Genomic DNA, 22,115 nt, shown 5'->3' with positions numbered 1-22,115 from the left:
TTTTAAATCAGGAATCAAAGTGAAGCTTTACTTTCAATCTTCTTTTAACTTCTGCTTTTTAAATTGAACAGAGCCAGGAAGAGTCTACACAGGCCTCACACATTTATGTCCCATGCAATAGCTCTGATCCAATGTCTGATAAATTAGTGTAATTCTCTGGCTTCTTCTCTCACTGTCATTTTGTATTTCTTTTGTTATACAGCCTCTGTTTGCCTATCTTACAAGACTGATGCCTTCTCTTTCTGTACATTACCTATGAGGTTATCAAGGGAAGGGCAGGGGCTGCTGGAGAACAGGTACAGTTAGAACTTGTCTGCACTGTGTCAGAACTCAGCAGTGTTTTTGCCATTCTTGCAGCTCTTGCATCAGTAGACTCAAAGATGAACTACATACCATGTGGCTGTATCTTCGCCATTGCAATTGAATTGCATCTGATGTGGCCCGTAATTAACATCTTCAGAACTCTGTATGTAAATCTTGGCTCCAGTTTACTCTTTGACCCCACCAAAATCAGATCACCAGCAGATTTAGCAGTGCCTGCTTGCATTTAAGAGAGAGACCTGTATAAATAAGATGTATAAAAGATGCCTGTATAAATAAGAAGGTATAGGTAGATGGGTGCAGGCAGAACTCCTTTTTGCATGCTTTGAGCCAGCTCTGATCCAGGTGCCATTCCACTGTATTAGCATGGCCCAGTGCCTGATCTAACATGCTCTGCCTCTCAGCACAAGCTTGGATTCAGTCACTACACCATTTCTGCACCGGAGGTGGCTGTATGACTAAGCAGCAGCAAGTTGACATGTATTAGTTCAGACATACTCTCAGGGCTCTATTTTCAGCTGTTTGGAGGCTAGTGAATTGCACTGCAGACTTTTCACTAATAACAGATTCTGATTTCTTCTTTCAGCTGTGTGGACACTTGACTATGTTCAGATTCAAGGGTGCTTAGCCATAGCAGAAACAGTACCACATCTGCTTTTTACATATCTACAAATTGCCACAAAGCTTAGCAAAACACATCTGAAGCTACTGCTGTATACATATATCTTTTCAAGGCTAGATTATTACAGAGAGAGTTTTGGATTCCCTGCTGTGAGTAATCCACCAGTGTACGTTACTTAAATTGCAGTTGCTTGGATCCCTGCAGACTGATGACTGTCTATCTTTCTAACTCCTTGCTTTGGCTTCCTGTCAAATTTTGTTGTTTTCAGAGTCCTGTAGGACAAAGAAAGGAAGAAATGTGTCACAGTCAAATTCAGAGCTAGGGCCCTCCTTGTGGAACAAAGAGCTCTGCACCATCCCTTTGTACAGAAGTGCTCTGTACCGTCCCTCTTAGAAACCCCAACAAGGGAGACAAGGAGCTGTCAAGGGAAGAGAAAGACCAATGTCTGCTGCTTTTCATCTGCTCCTGTAGCTCCCCTGGCAATCTGAGTGGGAATCTGAGCAGCCCTGGGCTTAAGTACTTGAGAGGGAAGTTGGCCTTTGGTAGTCCTGCAATATAGGAACATGGTGGTACCTCTCAAAAACTGTCCACAAAGGAAATGTCAGGCCATTTTATCCATAGTCCTGTCCTTAGGTTGGGGTACACAGGTTAGTTTGTCTACCCACAACCTTGATCTCAATCTCAGTCCCTAGGATTGAGGGCACTTTGAAGGACTGCATCTTGTCTGCAGACTCCCTGACTAATGCAATTAAAGATGCTTCATCTGTCTCATTATTCAAGGAAAGGTTAAGGGAACAGGATTCTAGTATGCTCAGCCTTGGGCAGGCAAGCAAGAGCAGTGAAAAAGAAGCAAGGACTTTCTCCCCTGAGCATCCACCCAGGCCACAATTACTCAAGCACAGCACTTCCCAGTGCAGAACGTTGCACCAGGCAAGTGCCCTGATCCTTAGTTGCCGGAGCAGGGACACTGTATGCAGCGGGTTGGCCTCCCATGGCCCTTTTCTACCCACAGAAATATTTAGCTCTAGAAGTATTTTTATTTCTGTCCCTGCTGATAAGATTGCAGGCGGGCAGAAGGCTGCCCTAACCCTGAAGTTGCAGCAGCAACTGCAGCCTTGCTCTGTTGACGCCTGGAGAAGAGTGTGATTTGCTCAGCCTGGAGGAGTCCTTTAGAGCTCCAGTGGTGCGGTGTGTGTCACCGCCTCTCAGGCTGCCCGCCGAGGAGCCTTGTCAGTTGGAGTATCCATCAAAAGATGGGAGCAATTTTCTGTTGACCCATTTTCTGGGTGAATAAAATCTAATCAATATAAAGTAAACATACAGATCTCATTGGAAAAAGGTTTATCTGGTTTGGGTTTTGGTTGGGGTTTTTTTGCTATTTGCTGGTGTGAGAGAGCTTTGTATGTTATGGCACAGAGAATGGCTGGGGAAACAGAAAAGCACAGTGAGAACTGATAAAACTTGTCAGTCTCTAAAACCAACAAATTAATCTGTAATATCAATCTAGGAAATAATACATATCATTTATTTATTTGCTGCCTACTGTCTGTGACTCTAGATGAGTCAATTAGATCTAAATGCTTCCCTTAGAAAATGCAAATATCAGGACCTTTTATCTTTTTCAGGGCAACAGAGAGCAAAGGCAATAATCAAGGTTGCCTAGAGATTCAGGCATTGGCTAAATGATTTTCTTAATGCTGAGATGAGAATTAAAAAAAAGAATAATTAAAAAAAATGGAAGTACCCTCGAGAGGTCTTCAGCTGCAGGCCCCTGTAGGCAGGATCAAAGGCACTTAAGATTGCTATTACTCTAACTTATTAGAGGGAATGCACCAAATATCAGGGATTAAGGAAAACGAATTAACACACATACCCTTTCATTGCTTGGTAGTTTGTAGCTTATATATGTATAATTTGTAAACCTTCATATTTTATAAATCAGTGATTTTTATTGTGATAAAAATAAAATGTTAAACTTAGATGAAATATCAGAGTGAAGACTCCTAGAACAATGTTAATTTGTTGTAGTATGTCCAGAAAGGTCACTTGAAAGGGTTCCCTAGGAAGTTCCTGATACTTGTTTTGGTGCAGTGCTTTCCAGTCTTGCATTGCCTTTTTATGTGGAGTGAGCAGCTGGCTGTAAAGTTTGGCTTCAGCAGGCAATCTATGCTTTCCAATCCTTTTCAGGTCTTTTGACCCTGAAAATTGTACTACTAATAATCCGATCGTTAATTTTCTTGCACTGTACTGCCAATATATCAAGTATACTCGAATTTAAAGTAAAAAGATTTTACTCCAACACCTTAAAAATCAAACTACATGGATGTACTATCTACCCCCCAGTGTCATGAGTGCCTTCAATAGCCAAAGTGCTTATTTAAAGCCTAGGGTACAAAAAAAAAGGAGGCTAGGTACTTGGTTTCTTGAAGAATGGGAGTAAACTATTTTCTAACTGAAATTTAGGCAACAATTTTGTTGTTAATGCAACAAACAGGGCTGGGTTCAGGGCTGCTTTTGTTTTGAACAGCAGATAATCCTCAATTGTGGTGCAGGAGGGAAGGAAGCCATCTGTTTGCCCAGTCCAGGAGCTGTGCCTGAGCTGTCCTGGAGCTTCAGTGCCACCACAGCCCTTGGGGCAAGTGTGGACCTGTGCTTCTCTGGGGCTCCATTGCCTGAGAGCTTCACAGATCACCCCCCAAGGTGGTGCTGACTGCCCTTCATTTGTGTAACATCAGCTGTGAAACAGCAGTTAGGCAATCCCTGGCAGATATTTATCTAACCTGTTCATTAAAAAGTTCTGATATAGAGATTTATTTATCCTTCAATTGGCAAAGTTCACTCAAATCTTCCCTGTGCATGTGGAATCTATTATTTTGCAGAGCTTGCCTTTGCAAAGGTCACAGGGAGCAACTGGTCTCATCATCTTCCTTGATTGCTATTCTCCTTTGTGTAGGTAAGACTATAATCATGTCCTCCCTCTGACTTCTTTTCCCGTGACCCTTTCTTATAGGGCACATCTTTCTAAATTTCTTCCTATTTATGCTGTCCCTTTTCAGCATTTTCCTAATTGCCTCTCTCTCACTCACAACAGCACTCAAAACTGCATATAGCCAGTAATGGATAGTGGTTTGATTACTCTCCTGTGTCTTACATGTCATTTTCCTGCGAATACATAGCAGCAAAATATTTACTTCTCCATATATCTTTTCAATAAGGAAGTACTGAATTTGGCCATCAAGGTTTCAGCATTCTCTAAAAAGCACTATTTTTTCCTGAATTTCCTCTTGCAGAGAGGAAAAGGTGTAGAGTTGCACTGGGACAGGACTCCCCAGGTGTCCTATATTCATCAAAAGTAACACAGGGAAGAAAAACACATGTAGATAGATAGATATAGATGTAAAATTTGGGTGGAAATACTTTTGAATGGTTTATGTCCTCTGCTTATATGACAAGCTTTAATATTCCAGCATCAGTTTCTCCAGTACATTATCACTGCTGCTGCACAATATATCAATATTTCAAGATTCATGCAAGGTCTGTGCTGCTGGTTGAGCATGAGTGATAAACACTCTTGTCCGACCTCCTTTCTTTCCCAGCAGACTCTTTCCTAATAGGTCATTAGTCACATCCAATACCCGCTTATAGAGATTGATCATTGTCTTTGCTACATAATTCCCTTTCTGTTCCCTGACAATGAATACATTGCTCAGTGGTTAATCCTGTATTGCCAAAATTAATGTCACTTGAGAGCTAAATTTTCAAAGATGCTGATTTCTTGCATTGTAATTTCTGAATGACTGATACAGGACATGGGGAAATGTTTGCCCCCCAGAGGTTCTCAGGGTTGACAGTTCCCATTTTACAAAGGACACAGCAGAGCAGTTGCCTGTAACCTTGAAGTCTTGCTCTGCTCTTGCCATGGTACATGTAGCAACTTAAGGATGCCTTGTAGAAATTTGAATTGAAAGGCACAAATACAGGTGTGGTCGGGTTGTTCCTAATGTCACTTTTATGAATATGGGTCCATCTTCCTTTTTCAAAAATTATAAGGTTACTACTTTACATTCCCAGGATTATTTTTTTTTAAATTTATTCCAGAGATGGAGATGTTATCCATAATAAAATAGATAAATGAAAAGGAAAAAACAAAACAAAACCCAAACACCCTTACAACTGGGTCAAGCAGCTGTTGCTTTAAACTCACTGAAGAAGATGGCAAACATCTGAAAGATATTTTATTTTGGAGATTATATAGATGCAAAGTCTGACAGCGAGGACAGAGGGAAAGCTGCAGGGCTCCTGGCGCCCATGTCAGATGTTGCTGATTGCAGCTCTGACAGGCCCTGCGCGCCACCACGGGCTAATGAGGCTCTGCAGAAGGGCCGACTCTGCTACCAACTCATCAAATGTGCAGCCTAACAATACCATGCTGGAAAGCTCGTAGCATCATCTGAGTGTGCACCAGGAATGAGCAGTATGAGCAAAACCACACATGTCTTTATAAGTAGAGCTTTATTCCTAACACAGTAATTAAGCAGTAATTGGAAGCTGTGGGAGTAATGGGAATAGTTGTAGGAAATTAAAAGATCTTGTCCATGGGGAAAAATTGCATAGTGCCATCATCTCAGAAGGGCAGAAAAGGGGTGCAAGTAAAGCTCAAATATCTTACACTAACAGTAATCCCACATTAAATTCCATTCTTGATTTATGAACTTTTGGGGGACCTATTATGAAGTAACTCTCTGCTCTGCTTTCAGCTCTGCTGAAAGGTCATGAAGTCATTAAAATGGAGGAAAATAGCTTTGGATTTTTTTTTCTGAATTTTTGTCAAAAGGAAAAGAGATAATTATTCATCAGTGATAGGTAATCCACTGTAAAGTTTGTTTAAAAAAAAAAAATAACAAAAGATTTTGAACTTGCTCTTACTCTTAGGCAGAATCACTCCAAAATCAATGCCTAAATATACCTGGTTTTATCATAATTTATCTTCCTCTGTTTCTTAAGTAACTCTCTGCTCAGTGTTACAGGCTGACAACTGCTAGAGAATAATATAGCAGCAATTAGTTATCAATGTTCTTTTGGATTTGGTACATGGCTCCTGCCAACTACTGTACATAGTGATTCATGGTCCCTCCTCTTACAGAGCTGTCAGTCTCTGGATGCACCCCGCATTCACTTTTTGTAAGTAGTTAATTTGCTATATTTTGTTTCCACCAATTATATCCACAAAACACTACATAAAACCTATTTGTATTGAGGGCTCATAAGCATGGACACAAGGAATAAATTTGCAGATCTGTAGCACTATCTTCACATTGAGAGAATGGGGAAGAATACTTCACATACTCATATGATAGAAATTTTAGACAAAGGTTCAAACTCTCTCAGTCTCTCTCTGTTTATAGAGAATCCCTAGGCAAAAATAACGGGTCCTGTGTTGTCTGCTGTATTCATGTTTTGTGTTTTGGAGATTGTAAAAGAAAAAAAAGGAGAGAATTATAAAAAAGACATATACTACTGTACACTGAGCACCTATGGGTTGGAGAAACTCTTTGGTATATAAAGAGCAATGACAATGGAAAGATCATTAGTATATTTTATCTGATTTAATTTTAACCCAACAAAATAAAATCTACCAGTGTTAGCCAAACCTAAACTTTCAATAGAGAAAGAAGCACAGGATAATTAAGAAAAGGTAGAGTTTTCTTTTAAGAGATTCATGGCTCCATCAGTAACCCAGTATGGGAAGGAAACAGCCTGGGGAATATGTGTTTTGCAGAGCCCCAGGAGATACGTAACACATGAATTTGAGGCTAGATTCTAATAATTTGCCCACACCTTTCCACAGGCTTACTGTGTTAGAGGATAGTTGTGGTGATGGTCTCTGTTGCGGTGTCAAGAAGAGAGGCTCTGAGTTAGATAAATGTCTGCCAGCAGAGGAAGCCTGTCCCTGGGTGAGGGTACCACTCCCACACCTTCCCCAGCAGCACCCTCCACTGCAGGCATGTGGCAGCACCAACCTATATGTATTTCTGAACACCCATGTTTGTATTTGTACAGGTGTTGCACCTGACAGCATCACATATCAATTGGGGCTCCAGCAAAATAAATGAATTACAAGTGGTCTTTCCAAAGGCATCTTATCCAACTGAAAAAAAAAATAATAATAGAAAAAATAAAATAAAATTGCAGGAAGGTTGTGATTTACAATTTGAAATCCCCATCACTATATAATTTGGTGTTTTTTGCAGTGACAATAAATGTAAAATACAATTTTTACTTATTTTGGGGATTGAAAAGAAACCCCAAGTGACAGGACTACATTCTTTTATACTACTATTTACCTACTGTCCGTATGGACATACTTCTCAATGTATGTACTTCTGTTCACCTCGGGATGAGCTGATTAAAAGTTATGCTTTTAGGAAGACTTGCTGGCTAAATAGTACTTATTTCCCAAGACATTTTGAATAAATATTTTTAAGGGAGACTTTAAGCAGGACCTAAGATTACAATCCTTTGGGGGAAGATAAGTGCAGGAAAATTATTTTAAAAATACAATGGCTGATACAACTTCTACAAATATCAGCAACCATCTCTGTTCTGTTTTATCCTCAACTTTTCCATCTTGGTCTTTTTCAGTTTTAATTTTTAAGTAGGGAAGTAATAGCAGTCAATTATTCAGCTTCTGTTTCTATTTTATCTGTTCACAGTTACGTTTTTATTAACATAAATTGTTAGCAGTTTCAAATGGCGTACAAACTCTCTCAAAAGAAACTACCTCTCAAGATCATTAAATACATTGCACCAATAGAGAAAGATACGCTCCTGAGCCTAATCCTGGCTCTCACTGTAGCTGCTCCAACCTGTTTTATCAATTTGTGTCACATCAGTTTGCAACAGCCATAAATCCACCTGAGGAGGAAGAACCCCCAGACTGAAAAGCCTCTTGCCTGGGACTGTCCATATGGCCATAACCCAGCAAAAACACATCAGAAATATCACCCTAGCCAACTGTGCAACATAAAAGGCACAAAATAACAGACAACTACTTTCCCTCCTTTGGCATCCTGCATTGAGCAGAGCACACCCAAGGTCAAAGCTACAACTTGTGTTTAACTTCCATTTTGAACCGATTCTTGGGGGACGTCTTTCTTGTTTACATTCTAGCAGTGATTCTTTGTGTATGATGATTTTAATGTCACCTTTGAAATTTTACAAGCACTTAACTTTTTATTACCTTTCCCAGAGCTTTTATATTTTGTTCTAATTTGCCTGCATCATGAAAAAATGAAATTTTCTTAATGAACACATTTACCTTTTTTAAAACTAGATAGCAGCTTTTGAGACTTTCTGAGTGTTCATCCTATGATATATGGACTTTAAAATTGTTTTTTGAAAGTGAAAGATTCATTCCCTTTTTTTTTTTTTCCCCTTTTTTTTTTTTTTTTTCCCCAGGATATGTCTTGTTGTGAGTTAACTTAGAAATAACATTCTGGCTTCTCTGGTTCACATCAGTACATTCTCAAGGAAGAAAACTACTAGGACAAAAGCTTGTTTCTATGGCATTCTGTATTTTTTCTTGTGGTGGTTGTTCTGTGGTTTGTTGTTGTGTATTTTTTTCAGTACTGGTTGATCCAACTGCATCTGTTTGCATTTCAGTCTTTAATTTATGTTGGGCTGTAAACTGTCCAAGTAACAATTTGAGTGATGCAGCAACAGAAGGTGACCCAGATTACACAACATTGTACACTAATGCCAAGTCTTCTTGTTCAATGGCAGCTGCTCAAAGCTTTGTCTTCTTGTGATTCACATTCAACAGACACAAATCAAACAGGCTCCTCAGACAGACATACATCCTGCCTGTCTTCATTTTAAACATGTCCAAGAGCTACTGCTTTTCATAAACATGTATCAGCCTCACCAGCTGAGGCCATTTAGCCTTCTTGGCTCCTATTTACTCTCAACCATCTGACAAAATTAGCAAGGAAACCCATTGTGGCTTCCAATATTTTGCACACTTCTGTTTATGTGGAAGTTTGCTGAGTATATTTCTCTATTAAAATAGTTGAACTTTTATACTTTCTCCTAATGGAGAAATTTAGAACACCAGATACATCACAGCTGTTTAATAAATGATTCCTCTTGAGGTTGTAATTAAAAATGCTTATATAATAAAGCAATGGGTGCTACTAAAATGCATAACAAACAGCATTAGCAAAGCATGACTTAGTCTAGATTTTAATCAGAGAGAGTAGTAGTATCAAAACACAGACTTTAAAGTATAGGTACAGTTTTAACAGAACATTTTATTGCTGAACCTTCAATACCCAAAGGAAGGTATTAAACATGCCTTCATTTTTCCTTTAAAAAAAAAAAGTTTAACCATGAAGATTAGGAAAGCTATCATGCTATGAGTTCATACATACAACTTAGTTTCATGAACCAAATCTTTCTGGCATCTCCATCAAATTTGTAAAGCCTTCTGACAACACAAGCTTCCTGCTAGAAGAGCCATCTACCCAGAGGACATGTCAGATCAATATAAAAAATTCAAATCTTACTTTTGAAGTGGAGAAGCAGCAAAAAACTGAGGTAGAAGAGGAGCAGAGAGTTAATTCTTGAATGAGCCATATTCATCTTGGTAGTACATCCTCTGTCGAGCAGTCTGTTGTCCCAAGGGCTGGTGCTGAGCCTCACGGCTTTCTCCTCAGCTCTGAAACTGAGCTAACACCCCAGGCACCCGCTCCCCTACGAGCCATCTTTGCCCGTGCCCCTCATCAGCCTGTTCACTGCAGACCTACAGACTTTTGATTCAAAAGGCAGTTGTTAAGGTTTTACTTTGGCAGGTCCGAGTGATTTTTCAAACCTGGCGCAGATCAGCCCGCGAGCTGGACCGGAGTCTTTCCCGGCTGCTGCGGCAGCGCCAGCGCCGCGCGCTGCCCGGCCCGGCGCCCAGGTGAGGGGCAGGCTCTGGGGAGGAGCAGGCTCTGGGAGCCCTCTCGGGGCATCGCCCGTCATCTTCTAAACCTCCATCACGGCTGACTCCTGGAGTATAAACACTTCATGCTTATTGCATAAAGTCAGCTAACGAGCACTTTCTGCCTACCGCATTTTTTTTTTGTATCTTACCTCATTAGCACGGAAGTGAAAAGATGCAACGTCCCCATCCTCAGTCTTTTTTTGTAGTTAGATACTAGCCTGTTCTCTTCCACAGTCTTGTGTTTTGTTTTTGTTGTTACTGTTTACACAGGATTTAAATGCTTCTGCTGTCACTAAGCAGCATAACACTTGGGAGCTGAAACAGGTCCTCTGAGCTTTATCAGGTTGTGTTGTAATTCTGAACTGCTCACAGAGGAACCTGTCACTTGCACATTCAGGAGAGGACATGGATGGGGGCAGAGGTCAGACTCTCTTTCTAGTCAGCTCTGGCTTTAGGCAGCTGCAGCTGGTGCAAGTGCAATGAGTCTGCCTGTGCTCAGCAGAGCCCTGCCCAGCTGCCAGGGCAGTGCAGCACTGTGGCTCTTCACTGCTGCACGACACAGGCACTGACTGTTCCTGCCCAAAGGTGTCTCAGTGTCTAATGCCTCATCCATTGATTACAACTTTGTTCACAGACACTAAAGCCTTGGCCTGGGCTAGCAGAAAGGAAAGAGAAGGAAGACAGTGACAGTCTCTGCAGCCACAATTAGAAACTAGAACACCAGTACCACCTTTGGCCTTCTGGCACCTCACAAACCCTGGCACATGAAGTTGGTGTGTTTACACTGGGTAAGCTATACCATAACAGTGATTGCTGTAGCACCATTCAGGCTCTGAGGCCAAGAGCTGAGCTGCCTGTTGCCATTTCCACCCTCCTCACTTCTAGCAGCCTTTCTGGCCCTTGGCCCTCAGTGTTCTGCATGTTTTCCTTGCTACAGCACAGAGACCAGGCATTTTAAAGCTCAGGAACAACCCTGAAAAATCTGTTTGGCCATTGCTATGTTACACTGCTGTAAGACAGATAATACGTAATAAATTTAGTTGTTTTTTTTTTCTCCTTCCCAGTCCAGTGGAACCTTAATCTCCAGTTTGGTAATGTGTTTAACTTTCCATGTACACTTAACTGAACTAAGCACAGACTTAAAAGTCAAGCATCTGTTTAAGGCATCAGGTGAGTCAGGAGCAGACTGTTGATGCCAACATGAATTTAAGAAAGCTGTTTATAATGGGTAAGTGTTTTCACATCCGCACTTTCAGCTTGGTAAACGGAATAATTTAAAAATTTCTCCTGCTGCAAGGCCTTCCCTTCTTTCCCATCTCATTCATGTGCCACCCATCCATTGATAACCATGTGGCACATCTTTTCAGATGCTCTTTTGTTCCTCCTGGCCCCACCACCTACATGGCCTCTGCTTCTCAACCACCCTCCCACCAGCTGAGCCCTGACCTGGGAGCCTCCAGCTCCTCTGAGCCCCCATGCTCCACCTGTGGCTTTTCAAGGGGCTTCAAAGAGCCCTGGTCTCTCTGATAGCAACTCTCACTGGATTTCCTGGCCAAATGTCATGAGTTCTGAGTAGTATGATGAACTGGGTTTCTAGGGAAAAGTACTTAGATAACTATAAAGTTAAATATAATTAAATGGCTAATTGAACATTTACAGTTGTTTGGACGTTTTCCTCTTCTTGCCATCTGTCTATTTAATTTCCATTTGAAATTATCTAGTAAAATATATAAGCATTACAACATGAACATGAAAATACTATTCTACTGCCTGGAAATTCTTCATATGAGTTAAATTACATAGTTGAGCTCAGAGCTGGTTATCTGCTTTAAATGCATTATAATTTAAGTTTGTTACTATGTAACTTACTTAGAAGAACAACATTTTCTGTTATAATTTTGAACTTTTTTTTTTTTTTTTTGGTGGAATTAGTCTCATTAACAGGAATTTGCTATGGTGTGGTGGATATAACTGCTGATTAAATTAATTTCACCTTTACTAAGGAAACACTGTACTAACCTAGAAGTTTAAGGAAGAAAGCATACTTCCAACAGTTGTTGGGATATATTTGGTCTGAAGATCTACAAATTCAATATAATAGTCGATTTTAAAAGAAATCCTTCAAATATCCAGAAATAAATAGCCAAAATTCTAAGAAAATATTAACTTTTCAAGTCACAGGAATATATAGTAAGAACTGCATGGAAGCAGTTGCATCTATTAAATCTGGATGCTTTTCAGAAAGTTACACAAATATGTGAAATCTGTGCTCCAAGCAAACTTAGCAGTCCTCAGACATGAAGATATGCCGCTGATCTGAGAACATACCTGCAGTGGGCAAACATATGTTGACATTTGAATTAAATCCTGCCAAGTAACTCTGTGGTTATTACAAGCCATGTAGCAAGTGTATAAACAAATCCTAGGTCTTCTTAAAAGTTATTTAAATGTACTTGCTTTCAGGATAGCCAAAAGAGCTGCTTTTTTCAACCTGTTTGAAACTTAGCTGTGTGTTTCTCAATGCCTATTTCAAATGTTTTTCTTCTTCATGAGCTATTTAGATGCCAGAATTTAATGGGAAACAAACTAAATTAACTTATCACTGCCTCAGTCCTTGAAGTGGCCTATAGGAGAGGCTTTGAATTTCTGCAGCACTGGTACTTCATGAACATGGTTTGTACACAGGGAAACACAACTGAATGTATCCATCCTTTCTCAGCACAGCTTGGCTGTGATGAGATTCAACAATCATGTAAGTCTGCGGCTATGCCATCTTCTCAGGGAAAACGGGTTTGTTTTGCCATTTTCTTCCACTTAAATGCTGCCTTTTTCTGTTCTGATTGCTTCTTTGCAATAATTACACTATGGTGTGACATCAGACTACACTAGTCAGTGTCATGTCTTCTAGAATATTTTACTGCATCTCTGACCAACAAGCTTCATTATGTAACATATTTTGTTCCCTGATACAAGCACTGTTTTCAAACTTCAGATGACAGTAGTACTAATTAGTTGTGTACCTTCAGCATCTCACTGTTAGGCATGTTTTTTTTCTGACTGTTCCAATTTGAAGTGTGATTTTTATTGGTGCCACCCTGTGCCTTCTGGGTCAAATACATTTAAAGGTGATTTTCTTAAGTAATTGGTACTTCTTTTCCAGTATGTAAAATGTTATGGCAGTTTTAATCTAAGCTACAAAATGGGCAGAAAGTAGAACAGTTAATTAATTCATAAAAAGTGAAAGATATGAGTTAACAAAGTGCCTGTTGCTGATTAACCTGAAGTTTTATTAAATACTTTTTGTTCACTAGCAATTAAAACACTGGTTAGCAGGTGAGTGATTTCATAGGAGGGTGACTTGACCTAAAGATAATATTGCCTAGAGCGGTTTTGGACATGTAAAACTCAGCTGTACAAGGTTCTGGGTAACCTGTTCAAACTGGACCTGCTTTGAGCAGGTGGTTAGACTAGAGACTTCTGGAGGGCCCTTCCCATGCATATGATCATGTGATTCTCAGAATATAGCATTAGATTTTCTGCACAAGCTCCAGCCTACATTAGCTCTGTCCCTAGTTTTGTAAATGCAATTGTCCTGTGCTTTTCCACAGATAAAAATTATTAACAAATGTAAATACTATTTCTTTTGAGCTTCTTTTTCTTTGTTATTGGAATGTACAAATCTTTTTCCTCCCATGAGCTCTTGCTTTGTTCCTTTTATTCCTTCCTCAGCCTGAGTAGCACCTTAAAGCAGAACATTCTTTTCCAGAAGACCCAGCAGAACACAGGGTTCCATTTCTGCTGATTTGCAGATTATAGATATTTTTATGAAACTGAAAGACTCTTATCTGAAAATGTAAAATTATATTACAAGATATACCTGCTTTTGGACATGACAAAAATGATGGGAGTGATAATCCAGCCTCCAGCTGTATTTTCTACTATGTGAATTTCAAGCAGTGTTTGCTAGCACCTTGTACTTGCTCATGGTCAGGGACTAGTTAAGGTGCATGCTGTTCAAATTACTGCATTTCTGGCAAGGGGTTTAAGCTGTTTGTTTTTTCATATGAAGTGTCTCCTTAGTATTTTACACTTAGGTAGGCAAAACAAAGTGGCTCTGTGAGGTATGACAGGATTCTCCTGGGACCTGCAGGACTCAGTAGGGTGTGATCCACTAATCCTCATCTTTGATGAATTTTTGAGAAATAACATGCTTTTATTGTATTGTGTGTGGCTGATAACACCAGGGAAGCAATTCCACTGTCAGATGAATGCTAGGTGAGGCCTTGTCAATGCAGATGAAATTCTGCAATTAGTATTCTGTTCCTTGCTGCCAATGAACCGTCTAATCAGGAAGTTTCTGCCTGTACCAATAATCATGCTGTGAGTGTCAAGGTTACAGGAATGCTTGACAAAATGAGGCAAATAGTGTTTTTAGAAAAGCACTGATACAGTAAATGCTAAATGGATTGTAAAATTTGTTTTTACCTCTATGCTTTCCACTTCAGCAGAGTAGACCTCTTAAGAGACTTAAAAATCTAATTTTCTTTTTTATTTTCTTTCAGAGTGAGAGAAATCATACAACAAACCAAAAGTCCTAAAACTGTAAGTATTGGAATTACACCAAAAAAATTCATCTGTTTCAGAGGAGATAGTTGTACAGACAAGCAAGTTTCAAAGGTATTTGGAAAAGATTTAAGTTAGTATATAGCCTCATTTCACCTGATCAATACTAAGTGTTTTCAGAAGGAATTCAGACCCAAAAACTCCAGTGGGAAACACCGTAGGGGAGGAGAAAAAGTAAGAAGCAGGAAAGCAGGATTAGTAATCAAGGTTGCTTTATTTTAACACACACTATACAGTACTTTTTGAAAATACTGTGACTGTCCCAAGGACAGGGAAGGATAATAATTACAGTTGCATGGAGAGGCCAGGAAGGAGGAGATGGTTCTAAAACTGTTGTTTGAATTCTGATCTTTACAAATAGAGAAAGGTACAACCTACCTGGTTTCATAGGCCAAGCAGTGGGCTAAGGGCCGGGAAACCAACCCTTTCCCCAGCTTTGCCTCACTGTGCTCACAGGGAAGACAAGTGACATTTGTCTTAAGTGCTAAATCACTCTAAGGTACTGCAATTTGCAGTGGGACTCAGACTTCCAAAATCTGGACATCTGAAGTTTCTGGAGTACAAGAGTTTCTAAGTCAGAACTTCTAAGTTAGTTACCACGACCAGAGAAATAGAATTTTGCTATCAGAACCTGCATCTTCAGTATCTTGACTATAATGTACCACACAGAAGCACCAATGGGAAAAGATATACTCCCAGTAGCAAACAAGAAGTCCTCACAGCAGCCACCATCTGAAAGCCTGCACATGCTGCAGAGGCTCCTCATGTCAGCAGGGTACGATTTCCTCTTAGCTTTTAGCTATGCCCAGAATTGAGGAAGCTAATCACTGGTGTGACAGAATGAGGAGAAACTCCACATCCCCACAGGACTTTTGAAGGACTTTTTCTTCAAGTTCTCAGCTAACCAAGGGGAACAACTCACATGCCTGAAGAACAGCAAACACTGAGCTCTTTTGAAAATGTAGCCCTGAATGCTGCTAAATGTTAGAAATAAACTGTAGTCTAAAGACACAGCTCATACAGCTCACTCGTTTCTTAAAAAAGATTAGAGTGAAATAAACAGTCTCTGGCAGCATCTGACTACTGAAGAATGGATCAAACATGAGCCATCTTAACCTTGACCTCCTCCACTCCTGCAGCAGCAAGTCAGACTTCAGCATGATTTTAATGAAGCAGATTAATATAACATGTCCTAATATAACACTCCCTTTAAATAAAATCAGAAACTAATAACCCAAAGTTAGTAATTACACCAAATTTCATTTTGATATGGTAATCACAGTTGGCTAACTGGTCAAGAAATGGAATACATTTTCTGTATTCAGAACTTACAAGTTCTGTATTCAGAACTTACTGTACAAACTGCTCATTACATTACTGGTTATGGAAATAACTACTTTAATAGACCACACTATTTGTGGTCACTTAACGTGACTCTGTAACAACTTGGCAGTTCTCTGGGATCATATATTTTGAAGTGTCAGAAGCTGTGCCAGTTCTGAAAATAGGTGTTATATTTGTAATTCAAGACTGGAAGAAAGATGTTTGCATCTGGCCAAACTTGAAGAAAAACTGACGTTGTCTAGCAATAATAGGAGGCAAATTCATCTGCTCACATTTATCATGAAAAAGAAAGGAAGCACAAGTGTTTTCGACTGCCACTGCAAATGTGAGAGCTGCTTTCCAAAAACTGAGCAGGAATATTAAGTTAGATGGTGGTCTCTTAACCATCCAGTCTTTGAAGTGGTGCTGGCCAGGAATTTTGGAAGCCTTTTAGGAGGAAGATGGTGGGGGATTGTGGTTTTTTTGTGGTGTTGTGGGGATTTCAAAATTTATTTTTAAATTGCTGGAAAAAAATGTTTTGACAATTTTAAAAGGTATAACCTTCTTGCTACTTTTTGTTTCCTTTGAACAAGTAAAATAATTTTGAAGTGCTTTCAAAATTTTGAAACCTAGATTAAGGTTATTCCAACCAAGCCCTTCAACTAATCCAAGCCACTTTTTGTATCAAATATTTCAAAGGTAATAAACAAATATTAAATATTTCAATCTGAGGTTTAATTTGGCAAGAGGAAAATATTTTCAGAGGAGAGGAAAGCATTCTCCCTTCTTGATTCTAATAAAATGCACTAGTGTAAGTAGAATTTAAAAAATGCTCATTAGAGGAAAAGCAATTATGGATCTGTAGTATGTAACTGCATCCAAACATGTGTCAGTCCTTTCACCACCAATCCCAGCGGATCTGGGAGCACCCGTGGCCATTGTGGCTGAGATCAGGGAATCTGCTCTACTGTTAGCAAATGGACCTGAGGCACAAAAGCCAACTGCAGAAAATATGAGTGTAACTCCTCCAGAAGGAAAGCCTTTTTGTTTAGAGGCATTACAGTGCTCTTTCAGTTTTTCATAGTAAGGGGAAATTAACTGAAGATCTGATTCTCCCTCTTAGCTATTTTTACTGGAAAAGAATCCTTCTTTCTCAAATGAAATCACATTATTCTTAGGATAATAACTAACCCCACAAAGAGACGTGTGTACATCAGATCACAATGTTGTTGTACTGACATTCACTGAAATGGATTTAGCTCCAGTGACACTCCAGGCACAAGATGGTTTTGTTAACTTTTTTTTTTCATTTGGGAAGTTCATTGCTAAAAGGTGGTTGTTACAGGATTATTTCATAGTGTTCCTCTTACTTTAGAATGACTACAGAACGACCTTAGCATGCTATTGCAGTTATAGAGACATTTTACTAACTTAGTAGTCATTTAATTGTTATGGGGGTTTTTGTGAGGTTTTTTGTTGTTTGGGGTTTTTTTGTTTGTTTGTTTAGCATGTGTTTTGTGGTTTTTTTTAATAACTTTCCTGTAGATATTTCTTGTACAAGCTTTTTATGCTGGCTGTTTATGCATATTAGATCACTACCAAACCCGAATTAATTCTGTTTTTCTTCTGTGCTGTGTGCTTGCACAATAGCTATTCTAACTACTGCTTTTTTGACTGGAAGCAAGTTTGTCTTGCTCCAGGTTTTTAATAGTGGCCTCAAAACATAATTAATTTACTTGTAATTTGCCTCTTGACATCAGAATCTAATTATATTTTCTTGGGAAAATGGTGTAATTACTATTCAAATATAATAAAGAAATCAGATAATGAATGTCACCTAAAATAAAAGAGGGTCCTGAAATAACAACTTACACTATAGGGATGCTTCAGAAATAGATATAGCACTTTCATTGTGTAGTATTTTTTTCCTTGCAGTGAGCAGAGTGATTTGCAATGTAAGTTCATAACTGCAGCCTTTCATCCTAACTGTAAGTAAACTGGCAGTGCATCATAGAATATGTAAATTTGGCTCAGACAAATGAACAATTCAAATGCTCATATTACCCTAAAATATGTTTTTACAACCTGGTGTCTTTGGGGAAAAAATGTATTGTAGATTATACATACCTTTACCTTTATAATTGAAAAAAAAATAGCGTCTACAAATGATATGGATAGTGATTAAGGAGAGCATACAATTGCCTCTTTCATCTCCTCCTCCACCTGGAAGCACCCAGCCTCTCTAGCTGAATTTTGATTGCCTGACAACTGTAACCACAAAGGGAAGGAGAAGAGTTCTGGAAAGCCTGGTAGGTTACATGACTGCTTCTCACTGTCCTTATAATTACATGGTGGATATTATCTGTGGACACAAAGGCTTAAAAACTGCTGGTAATTTATCAGTTTCATGCGCTAACCATCCAACAAAATACTGTCATCAGCCTTCCAATGTTTTACCCCATTCAGAAACTTCTATGCATTGTCCTTTATTTCCAAGTATGACTTCAGTAGTGAATGTTTTTTCTCTTAAAGAAAAATTACTGAGCACATTTTACACATTTCTATATGCATATATAGTATCTTAACGTGTGCATGAAATTCTGCTTGGGCAATGGAAGAGTTCTGCAAGTGCATGACTGTATGACTCCAATGCCACAACATTTGTCTTATCCAAGCTCAAGCAGCCACAAGTTGTCTCTGATAGCACAAACAGAGGAGCTGCAAGTATTGCAAAGGTAATTTCTGACTTGGCAAAGGAATGGGATGGGGAGAAGTATGACAGGGCTGCACTGTGCAAAGATGCAGGAGATGGCTCTCTCTAGCAACATAGCTCTGTTTCAGATGTAATTAAAAGCATTTATGTCCAGGCATAAATAATCTGGTTGCATTGTGCCATAGCCTGAATGAGATGGAATGGAAAACAGATTCAGGGCATTTAGCTCATGCAGAACTTTGTGTTAATGTAGTTGGACTGCTTGCAATATTAAAGAAGTTTTAAAACTTGGTAATTTGAAATGAGCTAGCTAGTTCAGTGCCTCTTCCTTGTGCCATCACAAGCAATGTGTTCCTTAAGACCTTGGAAGGCCACCACTAAGTGTGAACCTGAACATGAGTGTACTCTTGGCATGCTCACTGCCTCATTGCTTCAGCTCTGCTGAATCCATACAGTAAACTAGTCAACCCTCAGTGCATCAGTCCAATACTACGTCAAATACACTCTCAAGTTTCAGAATGTTTTGAGTTTAAAACCCTCTATATCCTTGCAAGAGTACCAGATAAAAGACCTAAGATTTTAACTATAAATCACTCCAGAACCTTCACCTGAAGCCTTTCACAGCAGAACTCCTAACTTCATGTTCTCTATGAACTTGGCCTTCAGGTTCCTATTATGACAGAGAAAATATAGTAAAAGAATAGCATTTTTGTGCAAAGTGCAACAGCTTTTCCCAGGAGTAAAAATCCATTAATGCCTATGGAAAGGATGGAGAGAGAAAGAGACTAGAAAAGCTCTTACTTGTATCCTATGGCCCAGCAAACAGCAGCAGGTCTGGCCAAGAGAAAGCCCCAATTACCTAACTCTAGGGGAGGATAGCTGGTATTTCCCTCTACCCAATGATTTAATTGGGCCTGTCAGGCAGGGATAATTGGTTTCTGGTTGACTGAAAAAAGTGACAGTGACATCAGCTTTCTGCTACCCTTCATTATGGAAACTCTTGTATCGTAATAGGGCCCCAGCACACAGGGGGCTTCAAGAGTGTTTGCAGGTCTCTTGTCATGCAGTTCAGTGGAAATGCAGCAATGTAAGACACACAGAAACCTTTTCAAGCAGTTTACCCTGTATGTTTTATATTTTCATAATACAAGGATAGTTGAGAGCCAAGATTAATTCTGTATGGCAAAGTCTGGTTGTGCTTGTTTTACTGGAAATTTGATAATATTGTTACAGTCATGATGGTCTAAGTCTACAAATAAGATAAGGTTTATCAGGAGAGGCAATACTTTTTATTAATAAAGCTGATATGGCTGGAAAAATAAAAATTATTTTGGGCACATGAAGTCTTCTTGAGACCACATGCCCAAAGCTGGTCTGGTTTTAGTTCAGATGGTAACATACACCATCTGAATTAATAACAGAAATCACCTTCCTTCCCAATTCTTGCCTTGCTTATAGGAAAATACCTCTTTGGTAGTAGTAGTGTGCTATTGCAAAATGTTTAATTTGTTCTGTTGAAAGCACAGTCCAAACCAACAGAAAACTGATGTAAATCCTCATTTCTTCTTTGCACAGCTTCAGGCAGGGGGTATAGTTTTAACTATGGTGGTTTTGTAACACCACTTGAGACTTGTATCAACAAAGGGCAAGACTAGGTATTTCCTCTGCTGTCATTTTCTTTAATTCAGCTTTCCTCTCACTCTTCCTTCCCCTGGACTGCTGACCACAAGTGGATCAGATGAAGTAGGCATGGGTAACAGCACTGGCAGGGATGCACACTGGGATTATCTCTCTACCCAAGGAATGCACACTGGTATTATCTCTCTACCCCAGGCCTTCTCCAGCTGGGATCTTTTTTGAAGTGCAAAGGGAACACAGCACATCTATCAATCTACCTGTAGAATAAGCCCAGTACTAAGTTTGGGCTTAACAAAACTCCTGTATTATTGTGACAGCAGTGACTTTCTTGTTCCTGGCCCCTGCTAATTTCACCTGGGCCCTGCACTGGAATTAAGTTCCAGGAGAAAATCTGCTTGGTGGGGTGCATGGCTGCACAGCTCTCTGTCAAATCCACGCTGCATTAATCCCCCAGAAAAAGACGGCAATGGCCAAAATCATTGCTATTCAGCCCATGCCCTCCAACAGCACGCTCAGAGAACACAGCTTGAGCAGAAGTACAGTGCCTGCCCTCCCTGCATTTAGCTTCTCAGATGGAGTGAGGCAGGCTGACACTGTAAGAGGGGTCTGATCTCCTTCTCTACACATTTTACTTGTTGCACTTCTAGAGAGGACACAAGAGAAGTCTGATCCACAGAATTCACATGTCAAACATCCATAATAGTACAGCAAGCCTCCAGTTGGTTAGTGCCCCAGAGAGACCTGAATTGAGAGACAGGGTGGTCTTTTCATGGCCTATTTGAAAGAATTTCTTGGCAATGGTTCCAGCAATGGGCTTTATTCAGCACTGTTGGCTAGAAAATTTGTTGGAGTCTCTAGACAATCTTATAACTCTTTTACTTCACAGGCTAATTTAAAACATTTGTGTGTATGTGGTGACTGGCAATAAAATACAGAAAAATCTCAGACTAGAGGAAGTATAGGCTTTGTGGGTTCCTCCCTAGGTCCCACCCATCACTGACACATCTGGAATCCAAAAAGGATGAATGACAGCAGGGGTCATATTTCAGCAGTGTCATGCACCATGAACCCATGGAAAGTGAGCTCCAAAATTCCTAGAGAGATAGACATTCACTTTAGATTAATGTCATGGCCAAAGTGAAGGCAGCTGTTTAGAAGAGGATGTGAATCCTTATATTGCTAGATTTATAACAGGGTACCTACAGTGAAGAGTTGTTAAAGAATATATTTGGAATAAGTTGAAATTACTCAGCCAGGTCTTAAAACTTGCATGCTGGTTTTTCAAATGTAATTTTATTAGTTTGGTTGGCAGTTAAGTGCTTAACATCAAAGTTGATTCCTTATCTGCTTATTATTTAAATTGTATTTTATTAAAATACCTAGTTTCACTGTATCTCAGACATAAAGATTTTAAGCTGCAGTATTTCAAGGTGCCTCCTCCAGCACCGAACCCTCCTGTGCAAAGCCACTTTTTAGTTTCTGACAATTCAATAATATTTATTAATACACTATTTTATTAGAAAAATCTAAACAGCTGCATTTGCAAATTATGTACAGCCTCACAGAGGTGAGCAAGTGCTTATTCTATTATTGATGATGTCTCTAATGTAAACGTCAGCTTTTTAATCTAGGTGACAGATACTCTAAACTGGCAAGAAAATTTAGCTTTAATAAGCATTGGAACAGAACGGATTAATATAGTTAAGTTTTGCCTGTACCACTTAAATATAAAAGAATTAATGCTGAAAAAAACATAATCAGCTGAGAGTTCAAGGACATTTTGTTTCCAGAGCATAATTATTGTCTCAATGCCAGCCATGGTAATGGATCACTTAGCATTGTGTATTTTTTCTTTGAACTAAATCCTTCATGTAACATAAAATAGTAAAAAG

General features: G+C 39.4%; 1 protein-coding gene across 1 annotated transcript in view; it reads right to left on the bottom strand.

Moving 5' to 3' along the window:
- CRB1 (crumbs family member 1, photoreceptor morphogenesis associated) overlaps window positions 1-22,115 on the bottom strand; it is a 115,224-nt gene that overhangs the window by 91,661 nt on the left and 1,448 nt on the right. Inside the window, 1 exon segment of the mRNA XM_009999937.1 lies at window positions 9,813-9,991. Coding sequence (XP_009998239.1) covers window positions 9,813-9,991 — 179 coding nt within the window.

Source organism: Chaetura pelagica, unplaced genomic scaffold (genome assembly GCF_000747805.2).
Source record: "Chaetura pelagica isolate M959 unplaced genomic scaffold, ChaPel_1.0 scaffold246, whole genome shotgun sequence".
NCBI lineage: Eukaryota > Metazoa > Chordata > Aves > Apodiformes > Apodidae > Chaetura > Chaetura pelagica.
Note: the sequence above shows the minus strand (reverse complement) of the source record. Positions and strands in the feature narration are given on the sequence as shown.